Genomic DNA, 15,435 nt, shown 5'->3' on the forward strand with positions numbered 1-15,435 from the left:
CCAATTTTTGAGCTTTTCCAAAGTTTAGTAGAAGGTGAAGTTTCTCTTAAACTATTTATAACATTTCAAACTTGGTTTTGGTTCTATGCCTTTGCCAGTATCATGCAGAAAGTAGTAGGCATCTTATAGGTAATGGATACATGATAAGACAGCTAGTGCTCTCCCTCAAGCATGTTAAGCCATCCTATAGCATTGCGTGACTGCAATGAATCACAAATTTCCATTTCACAGCATGTGACGCTGGTTCATTACAAAATATCCCTCAGCATAGCTCACACTCATGTAGTTTAATTGGGTGAAGGAAATGGTTATTCAAAACAGCCTCCTCTTTTAATGGGTAAGAATTGGCTCACTAGGTTGCAGCTAAACATGGAATGCAAACGCCCCGTGGGACACTTTTGGTAAGCAGGACAGTCACTGTGAAATGAATTTGAATGCACTGAGAGATAAATTCATGAAAGAAAATATAGCATCTGTACCAGTAATAGTACATCATCTGGAAACTAAACAATTGAAATGCATCGACATTTTAAGATCATATTAGATATTATCTTACATACATATATGTAATGTTGTTTTTAAAATATATATCAAAAATATATATCAAAGTATTTCTAATATCATTTTATGCTATAACCAATGATATCCTAGAGATGAATAAAACCATCTATAAGCAAAGTATATCGCCCCTTAGTATATCCTCTACACAGAACGGGTCACTAAACTGCAGCTCATACAGACACCGAACAAGTTTCTCAGACAGTGTGAAAGAGACAAAGAGAGAAAGGAGAAAAAAACCAACAACTTTGGCCTTAAAACAAGAGAAACAGATGTCTTGAAGTAGCAGGATGGAATTGAGATCAGAATGAGAGATAAAATAACAAAGAGTGGGAGGCTGTAATGTAGCGCAGTCCTGCTGTGTTTTTCTTCTAGTATCTTTTTCTACATGCTATATTATCTTACACTTCGTTATTGTAGCTCTTAACGTGAACATCCTGTCAAAGCTGGCACAGCAACATTTGACATCAGATAAATACCAAGCCAGTCAACCACATCCGTCCTCTGTGGCTACAACCTGATAAATAAACAACACTCCATGTACATCAGTATCAGCAATTTACATGACTGACAGGAGATCGTTCATAAAATCAGCCTAATTGTTGACTGTTTCCTAAATCACGCACACAAATTTACTACTGACTCAGTATTTATTTCAAAGTCTATTGAAAAATTGATGGTCCATACTTTTAAATAGGTTTTACTGAATGCATATATTATCTGTACTAGAGGAGTAATACTAAAAAGTAAAACAATAGTCTGCATTATGTTCTACTACTTTAGTCTTTAATGATGTTTAATGATAACGATTAAAATCCTGACACAGAAGTGGCACAAGTGGCCATACTGGTTCTGTCCATTATCTTTTATAAATCTTTCGCTATTTGAAAACTGCATGATGGGGCAGGTTAGTTCGAATAGTATGCACTTATTAATAGTATGTCACTGTTGTCTTCTCTTGTCATCAAGCATCATCTGGCTGTTTTTACTGTACAACTGGAATACAGATAGATTTCCTAGTGTAAATACTCTAGACACTAAATACAATATTACACAGCTGTGTTTTCTAGCGTTTTGTTGCCACTTATATCTGTATTCGGAATGTTTTTTTTTTTTTTTTGAATGCTTTCACCATGCATTTGAAAACAATGAAAAAAATAATAATAATGGCTGCATAGTGTTGAGACACAGCATGGTCTATAGCTCAGGCCTCCACTGCATCACCACTACACCAGCTATAGTACATTCATGTTATCTTATGAGGATTTGTGTCTCTTGTTCATTAGTTCAATCCTTGACCATAATGTATTTGGTTATGTTAATATAAGTCCACAATTAGAGACAATGTTTTGGCTGAAATCACAGATATAAAAGAAATGAATGAATTAATGAATGAATGAATGATCAGGCATTGGCTACAACATTAGGGTCAAAACATCATTTGTAAACAACAGTCATATGTCTGATTTGGGTCTGGGCAATTTGGACAAAATCTTATATCGTAATCTGGATCATTTTATCTCTTGAAACTTTAGATCACATTATCTATAACATTGCTGAAAAGTTGTCAATAAAAAATAACTGCATACATTCATGACTAGTCATGAGACGTACAGTACTTTACAAATGACTAATTTCTGATTTGTTTGATTGTCCAGATGACAGACACCTTCAATATTGACAATATAGACATTATAGACAATATCTAGACATTAGAAGAAATTTTTCTATCATCCTACAATATGCATTGCCCTATCACACAGTCCTAGTCTGAAGATGTGAGCTCAAAACTCACCATTGCTAACTATAAGTATGGGGCATTCAAAAGGTCAGAATCTCTGGCTGTTAAGTAATAAAAGGTAGCTGTCATTTGCAGAGCCGATCCTGACCTCCCTGGGGCCCTAAGCAAAATTCTGCTAAGGGGCCCTCCTACCAGACCCGTGAGCCATTTGCCACACATTCACACTTGACACCCCACTGCTCCCACTACAAACCTCCCTCCTTTTAAAAAAGTTTGCTCCATCTCTTGGTCAAAGAGTAAAACAATACAGAATTAAATGAGGTATAAACAAATCTTTATTGAATGGAATATTTTAAATAGAATTTTGAGTTGAATATTAGCAATTGAATTTAAATGTAATTTCTGATATCAAAAATATGGTTACTACTAAAAATCACACTCTTAATATTTACATTTTAAGTATTGAAAACTGTGAATGTATAAAAGCTAAAATGGCTTGTCATACCGTATCACTGTGTTTTATAGTATGCATTAGAGCAATACTTGATCCCTGATGGTTAGTATTTACTGAGGGATGTGCATTCATATTGACCTGGCATTATGCCCATTCCAATGTAAATCCATTGGTTACCATATTGCATTAACGTTGTTGTAACCTTGATTGAGAGACTATAAACATTGTCATTTAGGAGAGCTATCACGCTACTTTTTGTACTGGTCCCCACACAGATGCTGCTGTAAAGCGCGCGTGTCATTTCGTGCACGATTGCACGGGCATATGAACGCATGTTCACAGGCGGTGCGGTTATCGAGCTCCCGTATATAAACACCGTTGCCCTTGGGCGTTTATTCACGTGAATGTTCACGCGATAAATTGTTGTGTGACAGACAGGCCAAGAGATGCACTGGCAGCACTGCACAGCTAATGTAGCTAGTCAGATAGAGACTAGAGACAGAATCACATCAACTTAACTTTACTGTTATTTGCTCTTGCTGGCATCAAACTTGAAGCGAACACAAGTTTACCTGATTGCTGTTCTCGCATTTCACTCTCATTTTGTTTCTTTTTTCTCTTTTTTCTCTTTTTTTTTCTCATGGCCAGATGGATAGCTCCACTTTATATTGTCATCTACACAGTAAATATTAACATGTGCTGTGAAATGAGGCAGGGGGAGGCGGGGCCGTGCGTAATTTGCGGGGCCCTACGCAACTTGCGTAGTGAGTGTATAGGGCCGATCGGCTCTGGTCATTTGACTCTTAATATCGTTTTTTTCTTTAACCTTTATACTTACGCTTGTGTATATAAGCAACAAACAAAAAAATGTCATGCTTCATATAACAAAAGAACATGACACATCTACATGCCAGAACTCTATTCATTCTGAACTAATTTAACCTTGCAGTTTACAGTAGGTCTGAATATGTTTAGACTTTCAGAGTATGCCTCCATTAAAAGCTTTTTAAAGAAAAGAGGAATGTGGACTGATAGAACACCATCAATGCTCTGACAAGCACTTTATATCCTTTACCCTCTACTCCAGTAAATGGATGAGCTAACTTAAGTTCAGTTAACTTATGTGTAATATTTATGATATTGATCTCCGAACTCACGTACATCAGTCTCATTTCATAATAACTGTCTTCAGTGCCCAGAAAGGTCACAGCAAACAAACACTGCATTACTCATTTTCAGTGGCTGAAGGCTCCCCTCTATATTTGGTGATGGTCCATATTGTTGTCAGATTTATATTCAGTAGTTAATAAATTCTTCTGGCAGTTTAAGAACAAGATGGAAGATTTAAAGCTTAAATAAACACCAAAGGACTTGTGAAAAGGCAAACACACACACACACACACACACACACACACACACACACACACACACACACACGAATGGTCAGTTTATGACTCACTAAATCCAAGTATCCCTTTTGAAATGCTAAAATTTGATAGAGAAGCAGCTGGACTAAAATAACCAAGCGAGAGCCATAACACATTTTTTTTTATCTCAATATCAAAATCTTGATTCTCAGTCCGTCTTGTTTTTGTCCAGAACTTTTATTATATTCCCAGTATTTCCTCTTCCTCTGGTGCTAATGTTGCTAATCGTGATCACCTGTTGAATCACCCCTGTCTAGCTTCTTTGTTTAACCCCTCTATACTAAATATACCAATATATTTTTTGAATTACATTTAACCATTTTACTCAGTTAACCCTTATTACATATTGCTGCACACCATATGTATAAATATGCATCAAATACACATTGTACACAATACAAAAAAATACATATATTTACTTGCGTATTTGCGGTGCAGTTTTTAACTTCTGTCCCATTTGTTAATATCCTGATTTTAACTTTCTGAAAATGATCCATCTGGGATTCAGTATGTCAGAGATGTATAGTATAACAAGATGAATTTTACATTGCATATACATTTTAATTACAATCATTTAAATTATACTTAGTTTTAATTATAATTATAGGCATAATTGTGTATTTTCTGACAGCATAATCAGCCTAATACTGTTTTCATTAATGAGCTCATCTTTTACTTTCTCTTTTACTAAAATGCTGTCCTTAATAACATCTGCATTTGACTTGATTACACTAAAAGAACACGTGTGATCATTTTCAGGATCAAAAAAGACCTAAAATTAATCAAAGTATTTAATTGGGATATGGAATTTCAGATGAGTATTGCTCATGACTGTAATATTACACAAGTTGATCTAATAAACCACTCAGAATTTAAAATAAACAGTCTGATTAAAGTTTTATTGTTGTACTGCAGGGGGGCACGGTGGCTTAGTGGTTAGCACGTTCGCCTCACACCTCCAGGGTCGGGGTTCGATTCCCGCCTCCACCTTGTGTGTGTGGAGTTTGCATGTTCTCCCCGTGTCTCGGGGGTTTCCTCCGGGTACTCTGGTTTCCTCCCCCGGTCCAAAGACATGCATGGTAGGTTGATTGGCATCTCTGGAAAATTGTCCCTAGTGTGTGATTGCGTGAGTGAATGAGAGTGTGTGTGTGTGTGTGTGTGCCCTGCGATGGGTTGGCACTCCGTCCAGGGTGTATCCTGCCTTGATGCCCGATGACGCCTGAGATAGGCACAGGGGTGGTTCGAGGTAGTTCGGATAAGCGGTAGAAGATGAATGAATGAATGAATGAATGTTGTACTGCAGAAGAACAGTAATAATGTCTGTGCATAAGAGGAACTTCGTATGTCTAATACTAACACAATCCCGAACTCTATATTATTTATGTACAACAAACTAATATTAAATTATTATTCATTTACTGATTAACATAATGATGGGGCCACATTCCCAGTAGCATATTACTAGCAATGATAATAAATAGTTTTTTTTTTAAACTCATGGATACTGAATGTGGGGTTACTTGTGGTGTGTCTTCACAAAAGCTCAAAAAGAAACCAACCAATTTTGTAGAACAAAGAAAAATGTGAAATGTGCTGAAACTACTTGTTTTGTTTTTTCTTCCTTCAAAGGCTTGGCACCAGAAAGTCCATATAGAGAAGCTTATTTCAGAGGGATGTTTATAGAGCTTTCAAACACCACATTTGCAAAGGAAAATGACTATAACAATTTGTTCTACATACGTCATTGTAAGAATGCAAATAAGTAAACAAGCAAATAAATAAATAAAGAAGGGGTGTAGAGCTATGTTAGAGATGAACCAGTCATTTGACGGCATTTGACGATTATTTTGCTTTTGACTTCTCAATAATTAACTGTATTGTGACTGCAAAAGCAAACCATAAATAAATAAATAAATAAATAAATAAATAAATAGGTAAAAAAGGGTAACTAAATTTTTAATAAACCCTGACCAACATTTCAGGTGCCTCTGTAGAATAACTACTGGCTATATATAATAACACCTCACATTAGGGTGTATTTTAGGAATCTCTGAGCACAGCACTTTTAAACAGAGCGGCTTGGGTTGGGAAGCTTAGTGGTAAGAATTAAGAGGGATTACCTCACTGTGTCCATCACAGCACTGCAGAAAACACCTCATTAGTTGCACATGGGTCAGTTGAGTGTGTGTGTGTTATATCATTATATTTGAAGGTGTCACCTATTAGAGCTAGAAGCCTTTACACACCTGGCACAGGTATTAAGCTTACTTAACCGCCGTGATTACTCAGCTTTAAGTTTTTGGTCCTGGAACAGAACCACAATGCTGGTATTCATGAGGACTGAGTTTGGCAGCCTCTGAGCTGATTGTGTGTTCCTGACTGAGATCATTCAGTGTTTTTTGCTTGTTATATAGTGTATTTAACTCACATAAACACTGAACACATATTGTTAATTGCTGTTGTTTACAGAAAATCTGCCAATCTGATGTTGAATTCAGATGTATATGTTAATAGAATAGACAATGAATAGAATCAACATAGACACAAGGCATGAGACTCTCAGCAGACCCCATAACAATCATGGGGTGTAATTTTTTTTGCAGTTGAATCCGTGCACTATTTTGTTGCACTAAACAGCTCCCATAATGGACACTTGACCCCAATGAATACATGTCCCCGAGCTGAAAGAGGCACGATCGCTCTCTGTCTTCCAGCAAGAATGGAAACACAAATGTGCATGGAACATTATTCAGCATTATGCTAATGTATTTCCTGACTGCTGTGCACTTACAGGTTCAATAAAAATGGTGTGGACCTGAACCGGAACTTTCCGGATGCATTCATGAGTAATGTTGAACATGTGAGAGAAAAGGAGGTGGAAGCTGTGATAAAGTGGCTGAAGACAGAGCTGTTTGTCCTCTCTGCTAACCTTCATGGAGGAGCAGTGGTGGCTAGTTACCCCTATGATAACAGCAACGGAGGTTAGTAACACACAGTGCACTTAGAATTGATTATGTTGTGGACGCTCTACTTAAACAGATTCAGAAAGTGCATAATCATTGATGTAGTGAGGTTTCAGAAGACATTTATTTAGTACTATTCAACTCTTTTGAATCACTTCTTTGTAACATTCAGGGGTAAAACTGCAAGTCATTTGACACAGGAAACTATGTAAAATGGATGTCTTTTCAGTAAAATGACAAGTCATAAAACACTTTGTGTTGTTTTTGGAAAATGACCAACTTTCTGTTGGGAATCATAACTCCGATTCATACTGGGCCTCATCACACCTTAAAATTTGTGGAATATTTTCTTAAACCTGGGTTTCTAGAAATGATCATGTGTACAGAAATACAGTATATAAAATTTAGATTATGAATCTTTGTATAATAAACTTGTATGTTCTTATGTTGTGTAAAGCTGCTTTGAGACAATGTAAATTTTTAACAGTGCTATACTGTATACAAATACATTCAAATTGAATTAAAGCATACAGAAGTTAAATAGATGGTTAAATAATTGAATTTACTTCTATAATTAAGGGCCAGATTGATAAAGCCATGATTTATTGATCAGTATATCCCATATAAAGTATTTCACTGAGCCCCAAATGATACCAAATGAATAAAGTCTGTATTAATTGCTCAGAAATATGGATTATAAAATGCAATGTGTATTTGTGTTTGGCAATGAGTCAGATTGTACCTACTGTATAGCCCCGAGTATGCATCCTGGTTTCTGTTAAACTGTTATTCCTGTTAAACTGTTATTTCTGTTAATTTTTTTCTGAGATGTTGTGATGTGATACACTCTGAACACACTATTTAGGCAGTGAGCTGAAGGGGGACTCCAGCATTTCTCCAGATAATGATGTCTTTGTCCACCTGGCTAAGACTTATTCAACCAACCATGCAAGCATGCAAAAGGCAAACAAGTGCTATGATTCCAAGGATTTCACCGACGGCATCACTAATGGCTACAGATGGTATCCACTAGAAGGTACTTTTTTCATAATTTTCTAATTTTCTTTGTAAAGAGTTTCATATTTCAGTAACAGTCAATAAAATGCTGGTTTAATGCTGAACATTTCCTGCGTTTTCCTGCGTGGTCTCATGGCAAACACTGATGTAGATAGAGGGGTTCAGCAACATGACACTCTGATTAAATCTGAATCTGAATCTGAATTAAATCTTTAATTAAATTAAATTAAAATCTTTCAAACTCTTAATGCTAAAAAATTACTTTTTACTAAATCGTAAAATTTTATGAAACCTTCAGATCACTGGGATCTACAACTCCCAGAATTCCCAGTGTGAATCCACACCCACACTCTTCTACAAGCTGTATTCTGATTGTTCCCACTTGCTCATTCACCACTTTGTCTCTGTGTGTGTGTGGGGGTGTGTGTGTGTGTGTGGGTGTGTGTGTGTTGGTGTGTGTTTGTGTGTGTGTGGGTGTGTGTCTGCGTGTGTGTGTGTGTATTTGTGGGTGGGTGTGGGTGTGTGTTTGTGTGTGTGTGTATAACCTTCCCAGAATGAAGTATGTTAAGTCTTATTTGTGCCACTCTTGTCTTGCATTACTGAAACTGTTTTTTAATGTGATTATTTTTCATCTCTTTTTGATCTGATCATTTAGAATGCATTTTGGACTACTTTTGTTTGTGTTTGATAATAAAGCTTGCCTATTATTTTAACCCGGAGTTATCTCCAAACATCTTTACAAATTCTTACCATTTGATATTTATAGAATATAAACCTGTAGCTTGGTTGAGAACATGAAAACTTCAACAAATATATAATATATTCTGTTCCACTGCCCCAGGCAGCGTTAGCAGTCTAAGCATAATTGGTGGAAATGGAGCCCCAAAAGCACTTTGCATGTAAATACGAGCAGGAGGAAATTGACAGCCTCTACCAATACATATTTTAGGGTAACTGTTAAGGTCAACATTAAAATTCTACCACAAAAAGCAATTGAAATGTTTGTAATTATTTTACAATAATGCTAGAATGCTAGTATATGAAGCTACAGTTTGCTACATGCTTTCTGTTTGCTCTAGAGTCTGCATGGTAACTCATTTTATATTTATATATGTATGCATGGATGCTGTCTCTCTTTGTTTCTCTCAGGTGGGATGCAGGACTACAATTATGTTTGGGCTCAGTGTTTAGAGATCACTCTTGAGTTGTCCTGCTGTAAGTTCCCTCCAGAACGTGACCTGCCAGGCTTGTGGGAGGCCAATAAGCCTGCACTGCTGGCCTACATGCAACAAGTACATCTAGGTACTGCACATACACCCAGCAAAACACACAACACAGATAATGACACCACACAGTATCCATTGCCTGTTGTCATGACAAAGCTTTTGTTTCAACATGACCTAATTGTCTTTACTGGTTTGTAACATCTGTAAGATGACCCAGTGATACTATCACATCTGAGCTCACAGATGAAGGTCTAATGCATAAGAGCTGCTCTCAGTAACATTACACCTGTAGAGGTCCTCTGATGACTAATTCAGTTCACTGAGGAAATTTATCAGTTATCATCACTGTAGGCTGCATTATAGCCATGCAACCATTTCATAATAAAAGCTAAATGTTACTGAAAAGTAAGATTAATCCTTGCATGAAGATGAAGTCTAATTGAATATTTTGTTGACAAATTATTTGAGGTTTTTCTCACCGTATAGGTTTTGTATAAACCTGCATGTTCCTAACAAATTACTGTTAACAAATGCCATCACCAGCCGACCTACACGTTCCTCTATGTGTTATGCAAAATCACTCTGCAAATATATAATATATTCTGTTCATTGCCCCAGGCAGTGCCCATATGTGTTGCTTCCACAAACTGTTAGAGTCACACAATTGTATAGGATTTCTTTGGATTTTGTAGGATTCCAATTTCCCTTCACTGGAACTATGAGGCCTAAAAGGTTCCAGCATGACAGTGCCTCGGTAAACAAAGTGAGCTCCATGAGGACATGGTTTGCTAAGGTTGGAGTGGAAGAAGTCGAGGTTCTCTACAAAGCCCTGACCATAACACCACACCCTTTATTATGAACTGAAACACCAGCTGTACCCCAGAGCTCCTCACTCAACATCAGTGTCGCACACAGCCACACTCCACAGCCACACTCCAACATCTAGTGCAAACCTCAGAAAAGTAGAGCTTATTATTATTAACAGCTAAAGGGACTAAATCTTGAATAAGATTTAATTTTTTAGTTGTTTTGGTTGTGATTGGTGTATAGAGCCAGTCAAAGGTTTATGGACTGATTTTCAGTCAAGCCAAAAAACCCTTCAGAGATTTGAGTCATAAGATTTGTATCTGTATTGTAACTTCTGTATCAGATGAACTAGCAACTCAGTGAATAACCCTGATAAATATCTGAATGCAACAATTCAGTCAAGTGTATCAGTTGGTTGTGACATCTCACTGCACTCCCATCCTGAACTTCACGTCCCAGAATATCACACGATTATTCACTTTTTTCTTAAACAATCTTTCCCAGAATCTGGATTGCTGTTTTTGGGTTTATCTGATAACTACATCTAAATAACATACATGCAAACATTGTGACAGCATACGGTAGATGCTGATTATTTTACATTTTGTTATTTAAACATTGATGTCAATGTTTCATGATTATTCAACACTATTTTAGAGTTCATCAGATGATTTTGTTTATCAGTTAAACCTTCTGGATTTGAAGGTTAAGATGTGAAACTTTCAGTATCAAAGAACACATGACAGCTTGTGCGGTTCCATTTTATTGGTTTATAGTTAGATTTAATTTAAAGTCAATTCTTACATTAGAACTATATTAGATTATTATGGCGCACACAAGACAAACAATGTCCTGGGAACATTGCGTTAACTCAACGTCTAGACACAATGGGCACCATATCAGTTCCACATATCCAGTCTTAAATTAAGCTTATGAAAGTGGAAAGATTACATTTTACATTAGCAACTGAAATGCATCGTTTCTGCAGAAATAACTCAAGCTATGCAAGTTGTTATGCTATATGCTATACTTTTAACCATCACAGACAAAAGCAGATCATGTAGTCACCCTGTTAGCATATTTTGTTTTCCACCATGACTTCATTACTAGAATTTCCTTTTTTGTTGTTTGTTCTAGTTCTATGCTTTGTTCTTGTGCCTTATATCCTAATCAGCCTAATCAATCCTAATCAATCACAATGTAGGATTGATTCATCTGTGCTGGAAAATCTTTCTTAATTCCTTAACGAATGCAGAAGCTTCAATCTGTTTTTCTTGTTAGGTGTAAAAGGTCAAGTGTTTCACTCAACTGGAGCTCCAGTCCAAAATGCCTCAGTGGAGATAGAGGGTAGGAAAAATCTTTGTCCATTCAAGACAGATCACAATGGAGAGTATTACAGGCTGCTGCTCCCAGGAAACTATACAATAACGGTGAGAACAAGCCCTCTGCTGTGAGTTAAACTGGCTTTGATTTTGCAACATAAGATAACTTTTACCTTGCATAGTACATTTATGGGGCTACATAATTAAGTGGTATTATATAGATAATAATTTAATTATCAGAAGTGATGTCATAACTATCAGAAAATATTGCAGGGGTGTTGTCTTCTAAGATCTTGACTTCTAGCTAGGGCCTAATAGCTGCTGTCTTGCAGTCTTGGCACTGGATCACACAACCTTATGGTGACAAGGGTTTATCATGCAAAGCTGTTTCCCCAAATTAGTGTGTGCCCTGGAATATTGGGCTGACATATATCCACCATCAGTTCTCCAGTTCACAGTCTCTTTCCTCTCTTAAGTGAATGTAAATAGAATCTGGCACCACTACTTTTTACTTTATGCCAGGCGCCATGAAAATGGTTTTGTTTTCTTCTCACTTGCTCCAGGAAATGAGGCTCAGTGAGAAATGAAAAGCACTTAACGCAAAGTGGGTAATTCACGCCTTGGGCTGAAAGCCACACACAGCCTAAAGAAAGTCAGATCTGGCAGATTGGATGAATTATGTGCTGTTTAAAGAAGCATGGTTGAGTAGGATGTAGACAAAGTAGTTTTTGGCAATGGAGGACTGAAAGGAACGGAATCAGGGTATTACTTAATTGTCAAATGAAGTTCAGCGCATGCCAGATCATCAGTAAATGTCAAAACTAAAGTTTTCTCCCTGAGAAAGCTGCCCTTGTGGCTAAAGAGACAAAAATACTAATTGGTCCAGCATCAAAAAGCATCACAGATCATAAACATGTTTACTTTAATGTTGTGTGCATTAAATTAAAGAATTAAAGTAGACAATTCTATAGAAGATTTCACACTATTTAAATATTAAATAAACACTTAAATTAATGTGATGTTAGCAAATAACATATACAAACTTTCAAGAATAAAAAAATGCATATACAGTCTCACATAATAGTTCTATAATGCCTCAGCTGTCTGTCATGTAAGCATATACTTTGTTTTATATCACAGGTTTAGATATGTTATGCTTAAAATATTTTATGTAGTGTTTATGAATTATATTTAATATATTATACAGGAATTATAATTAAAAAAGCTTCTACACTATGATTCTGCAGTTGACAAATTATTGAAAAATCAGATAATAGTCATAACTACTTGTTTCAGTCATTTACCAATATTGATTTCTATAATAATATATAACTTTCGTATTCTTATAAGCAGAGCTCTGGAGCGATTACACAAGAAAATTGTGTTAGTTATCAAGTTTAATCTGATGTGGGAGCCTGGCAGTGCATTTGTGTGAAGCAAACATGTCTAACAATAATGTAAAAATCTATGTATCAAACATCTTTGCAGGTGACATATCCAGGATACACGCCACTCACAGAAACTGTGTCAGTGCCGTATGGTCCGGACAGATTCACTGCTTTAACACACTACTTCCAGTTTCAGAAAAGTGCCAGCACAGTGCTTGTGACAACAGAGCCCAGTTGCCCATCACCTAAAGTCAAACAGGGCAAGAACCACAGCGCTGCCCTGCTGCCCAGCACCATCACTGCACTCGCTGCCCTCACACTTCACACACTACTTCTGTGAGGAGATATGACTCATATGACTGTTGATTAAATGAAAAAGTGCACACTTTACTCTTATTGCACAGCCACACGGGCCATGTTTTTTGTCTTGCTATATTTTTTAGTTTCTAAGGATTTTTCTTTCCTTTAAAGGCCAGCAGCTGACTCGGAATATTGCATTTAAAGAACTCATCAGAGAGGGACACTGTTTTGGGAGCTCATGATGGAACGCATTTGTCTTCCTCTGCCTAGCTTACTGATGCGCCGATAGTAAAGGAAACCAAAACTCCCGGCAGCTGATATATAAGTGCAAATTGTCTCAGGCCTGACAGCTTCGGCTGTGTAATTCCACACACAGTTTCTTTGAGATCTTGCCAGTTTTGGGTTTAAAGTAAAAAGTCACCCTGAACATGACTTGCATATCAATATTATAAATCAATATGTAATATCCAGTCACATCAAAGATTTTTTTATAATAAAAGATTAAACAGTTTCCTATATTTCCCACAATGCTGTTTGACTACCCATTGATTGTGGCGCCGCTGGGAATGAGCACCTTGCTTCATCTCCGTAGCAGTGCAGCAGCACTTTTGTCTGTCTCGTTCTTCCATCTCCTCATCTGTACACTCTGCTCATGGTAATATAAAGGTCCTTGATCAACTCTGTCAAGTTGTCATATCATAAACCTTAACCTGTTACAAACAAGCAAGTTGGATTTTGTCCACAACCTGTATGTGCATTGCATTCTGGAACTTACTGTAATGTCCAGCTTGGTGTCTAATCATTCGCTGTTATGTTTAAGATATTAATCAGTTGAAAATGTCTTAAACACCATTAGAAATGTTAGGATATCTGTGCAGAAAATTCATTGGAATAACAAATATATAGCATCAAGCAACAAATTTACACTAGAAATGCTACACAAATCACAATTATTTCAATATAATAATTTTTATTGTTCATAAATAAAAGGGTGGAGTTTTCCTGTAAGATTTTTTTACATGGGCCCTGGGAATTTTTTTTTTCCCCACTGGTGTTTAAAGCTCATACATATGATGTTTGATGGTTCATAGTCTAACATTTAACATGAATAATTAAGATTTGAAGTAAAAGGCAGGATTTTACAAGTGGAAAAAAAAAAACTTGAATCAATAAGTGCTTAACTAATTGCTATTAACTAAAGTATAATCTTAAATTTAGCATCGAAACATGCTGTTTTATTGTGTGTTTATCATATTATTGTATATCTGTCTATTTTGTTTTTTATGAATTTCTGTCAATTATTTTGGACAGTGGGCTATCCAGAATTTCAAATGATGCAGGTATGTTTTCAAGCCATAACAGTACTTTTATTTACTGATAGCATTTAAACATTTAATTTCTTCTGAAACACATACGTTTGTAGTGAAAGTGTTCAGATTCTGGTTCCATGAACTCAAATGGCTATGCCAAAAACAGCTCTTTTCTCTTCTACCTCATCCTGGCCTCATACTGGTATATTGACTTGTGCCTTGAATAAAATTGTTACATTCACTTTTGTCTTTTGCCTTTAAATAAACTGGGTTTTGGAATCCTACAATGGCAATTAAGAAAATGACTGTGAATAAAAGGATGAAATTATATTGTTTCCCTTTCAAAAGAGAAATGCTTCCTTCCTGCCATTCCTCAGTTTATTCTTTCTTCCCATATGTTAGTGAAACCAATTAGTGGTTTTATATTAAATTGGTGTCCATATTGCAGTACCGGCCAAAGGGAATGTTCCCACAATCTTATTCGGTTACATAATGTTTTTTTTCCTTCTTCATACTGTTAGTAATATGTACAATAAAGAACATCACAATGTTAATCTTGAACTCATTTACGTTTGCCACATTGAGTTATTGTAATATTGTAACAGTCAGTTCTGTTTGCACCAATTCTCTTATTTAAAACCCCTGTAGTTTGATGGAAATGCAAACAATCACAAACAAAAAAAAAAAAAAAACAATGAAAGTTTCTTCTTTTGCCTTTAGAGTTTTTTTTTAAAAAGTAGTTTGTTAAGGCCAATATTGTTATTCCATCTCTCTACACACACTCACACACACACACACACACACACACACACACACACACACACACACACACAGTAAACTGGTTCAAACCCCTTACTTCCCTGCTGAAAAATCCAGCATATACCAGCATGAATTCCATGATGGTCCAGGCTGGTTTTTACTG

General features: G+C 36.3%; 1 protein-coding gene across 2 annotated transcripts in view; it reads left to right on the plus strand.

Moving 5' to 3' along the window:
- The window catches only part of cpm (carboxypeptidase M), a 34,016-nt gene extending 19,216 nt beyond the window's left edge, over nt 1-14,800 (plus strand). For both annotated transcript variants that reach the window (XM_060889974.1, XM_060889975.1), the window contains 5 exons: nt 6,974-7,161; nt 8,009-8,179; nt 9,310-9,462; nt 11,475-11,623; nt 13,004-14,800. In XM_060889974.1, the coding sequence (XP_060745957.1) occupies nt 6,974-7,161; nt 8,009-8,179; nt 9,310-9,462; nt 11,475-11,623; nt 13,004-13,243 (901 nt within the window). In that variant the 3' untranslated portion in view covers nt 13,244-14,800. The remainder of the gene's footprint in view (nt 1-6,973; nt 7,162-8,008; nt 8,180-9,309; nt 9,463-11,474; nt 11,624-13,003) is intronic.
- The last annotated feature ends 635 nt before the right edge of the window (nt 14,801-15,435 follow it).

Source organism: Tachysurus vachellii, chromosome 16, assembly GCF_030014155.1.
Source record: "Tachysurus vachellii isolate PV-2020 chromosome 16, HZAU_Pvac_v1, whole genome shotgun sequence".
Taxonomy (NCBI): Eukaryota; Metazoa; Chordata; class Actinopteri; order Siluriformes; family Bagridae; genus Tachysurus; species Tachysurus vachellii.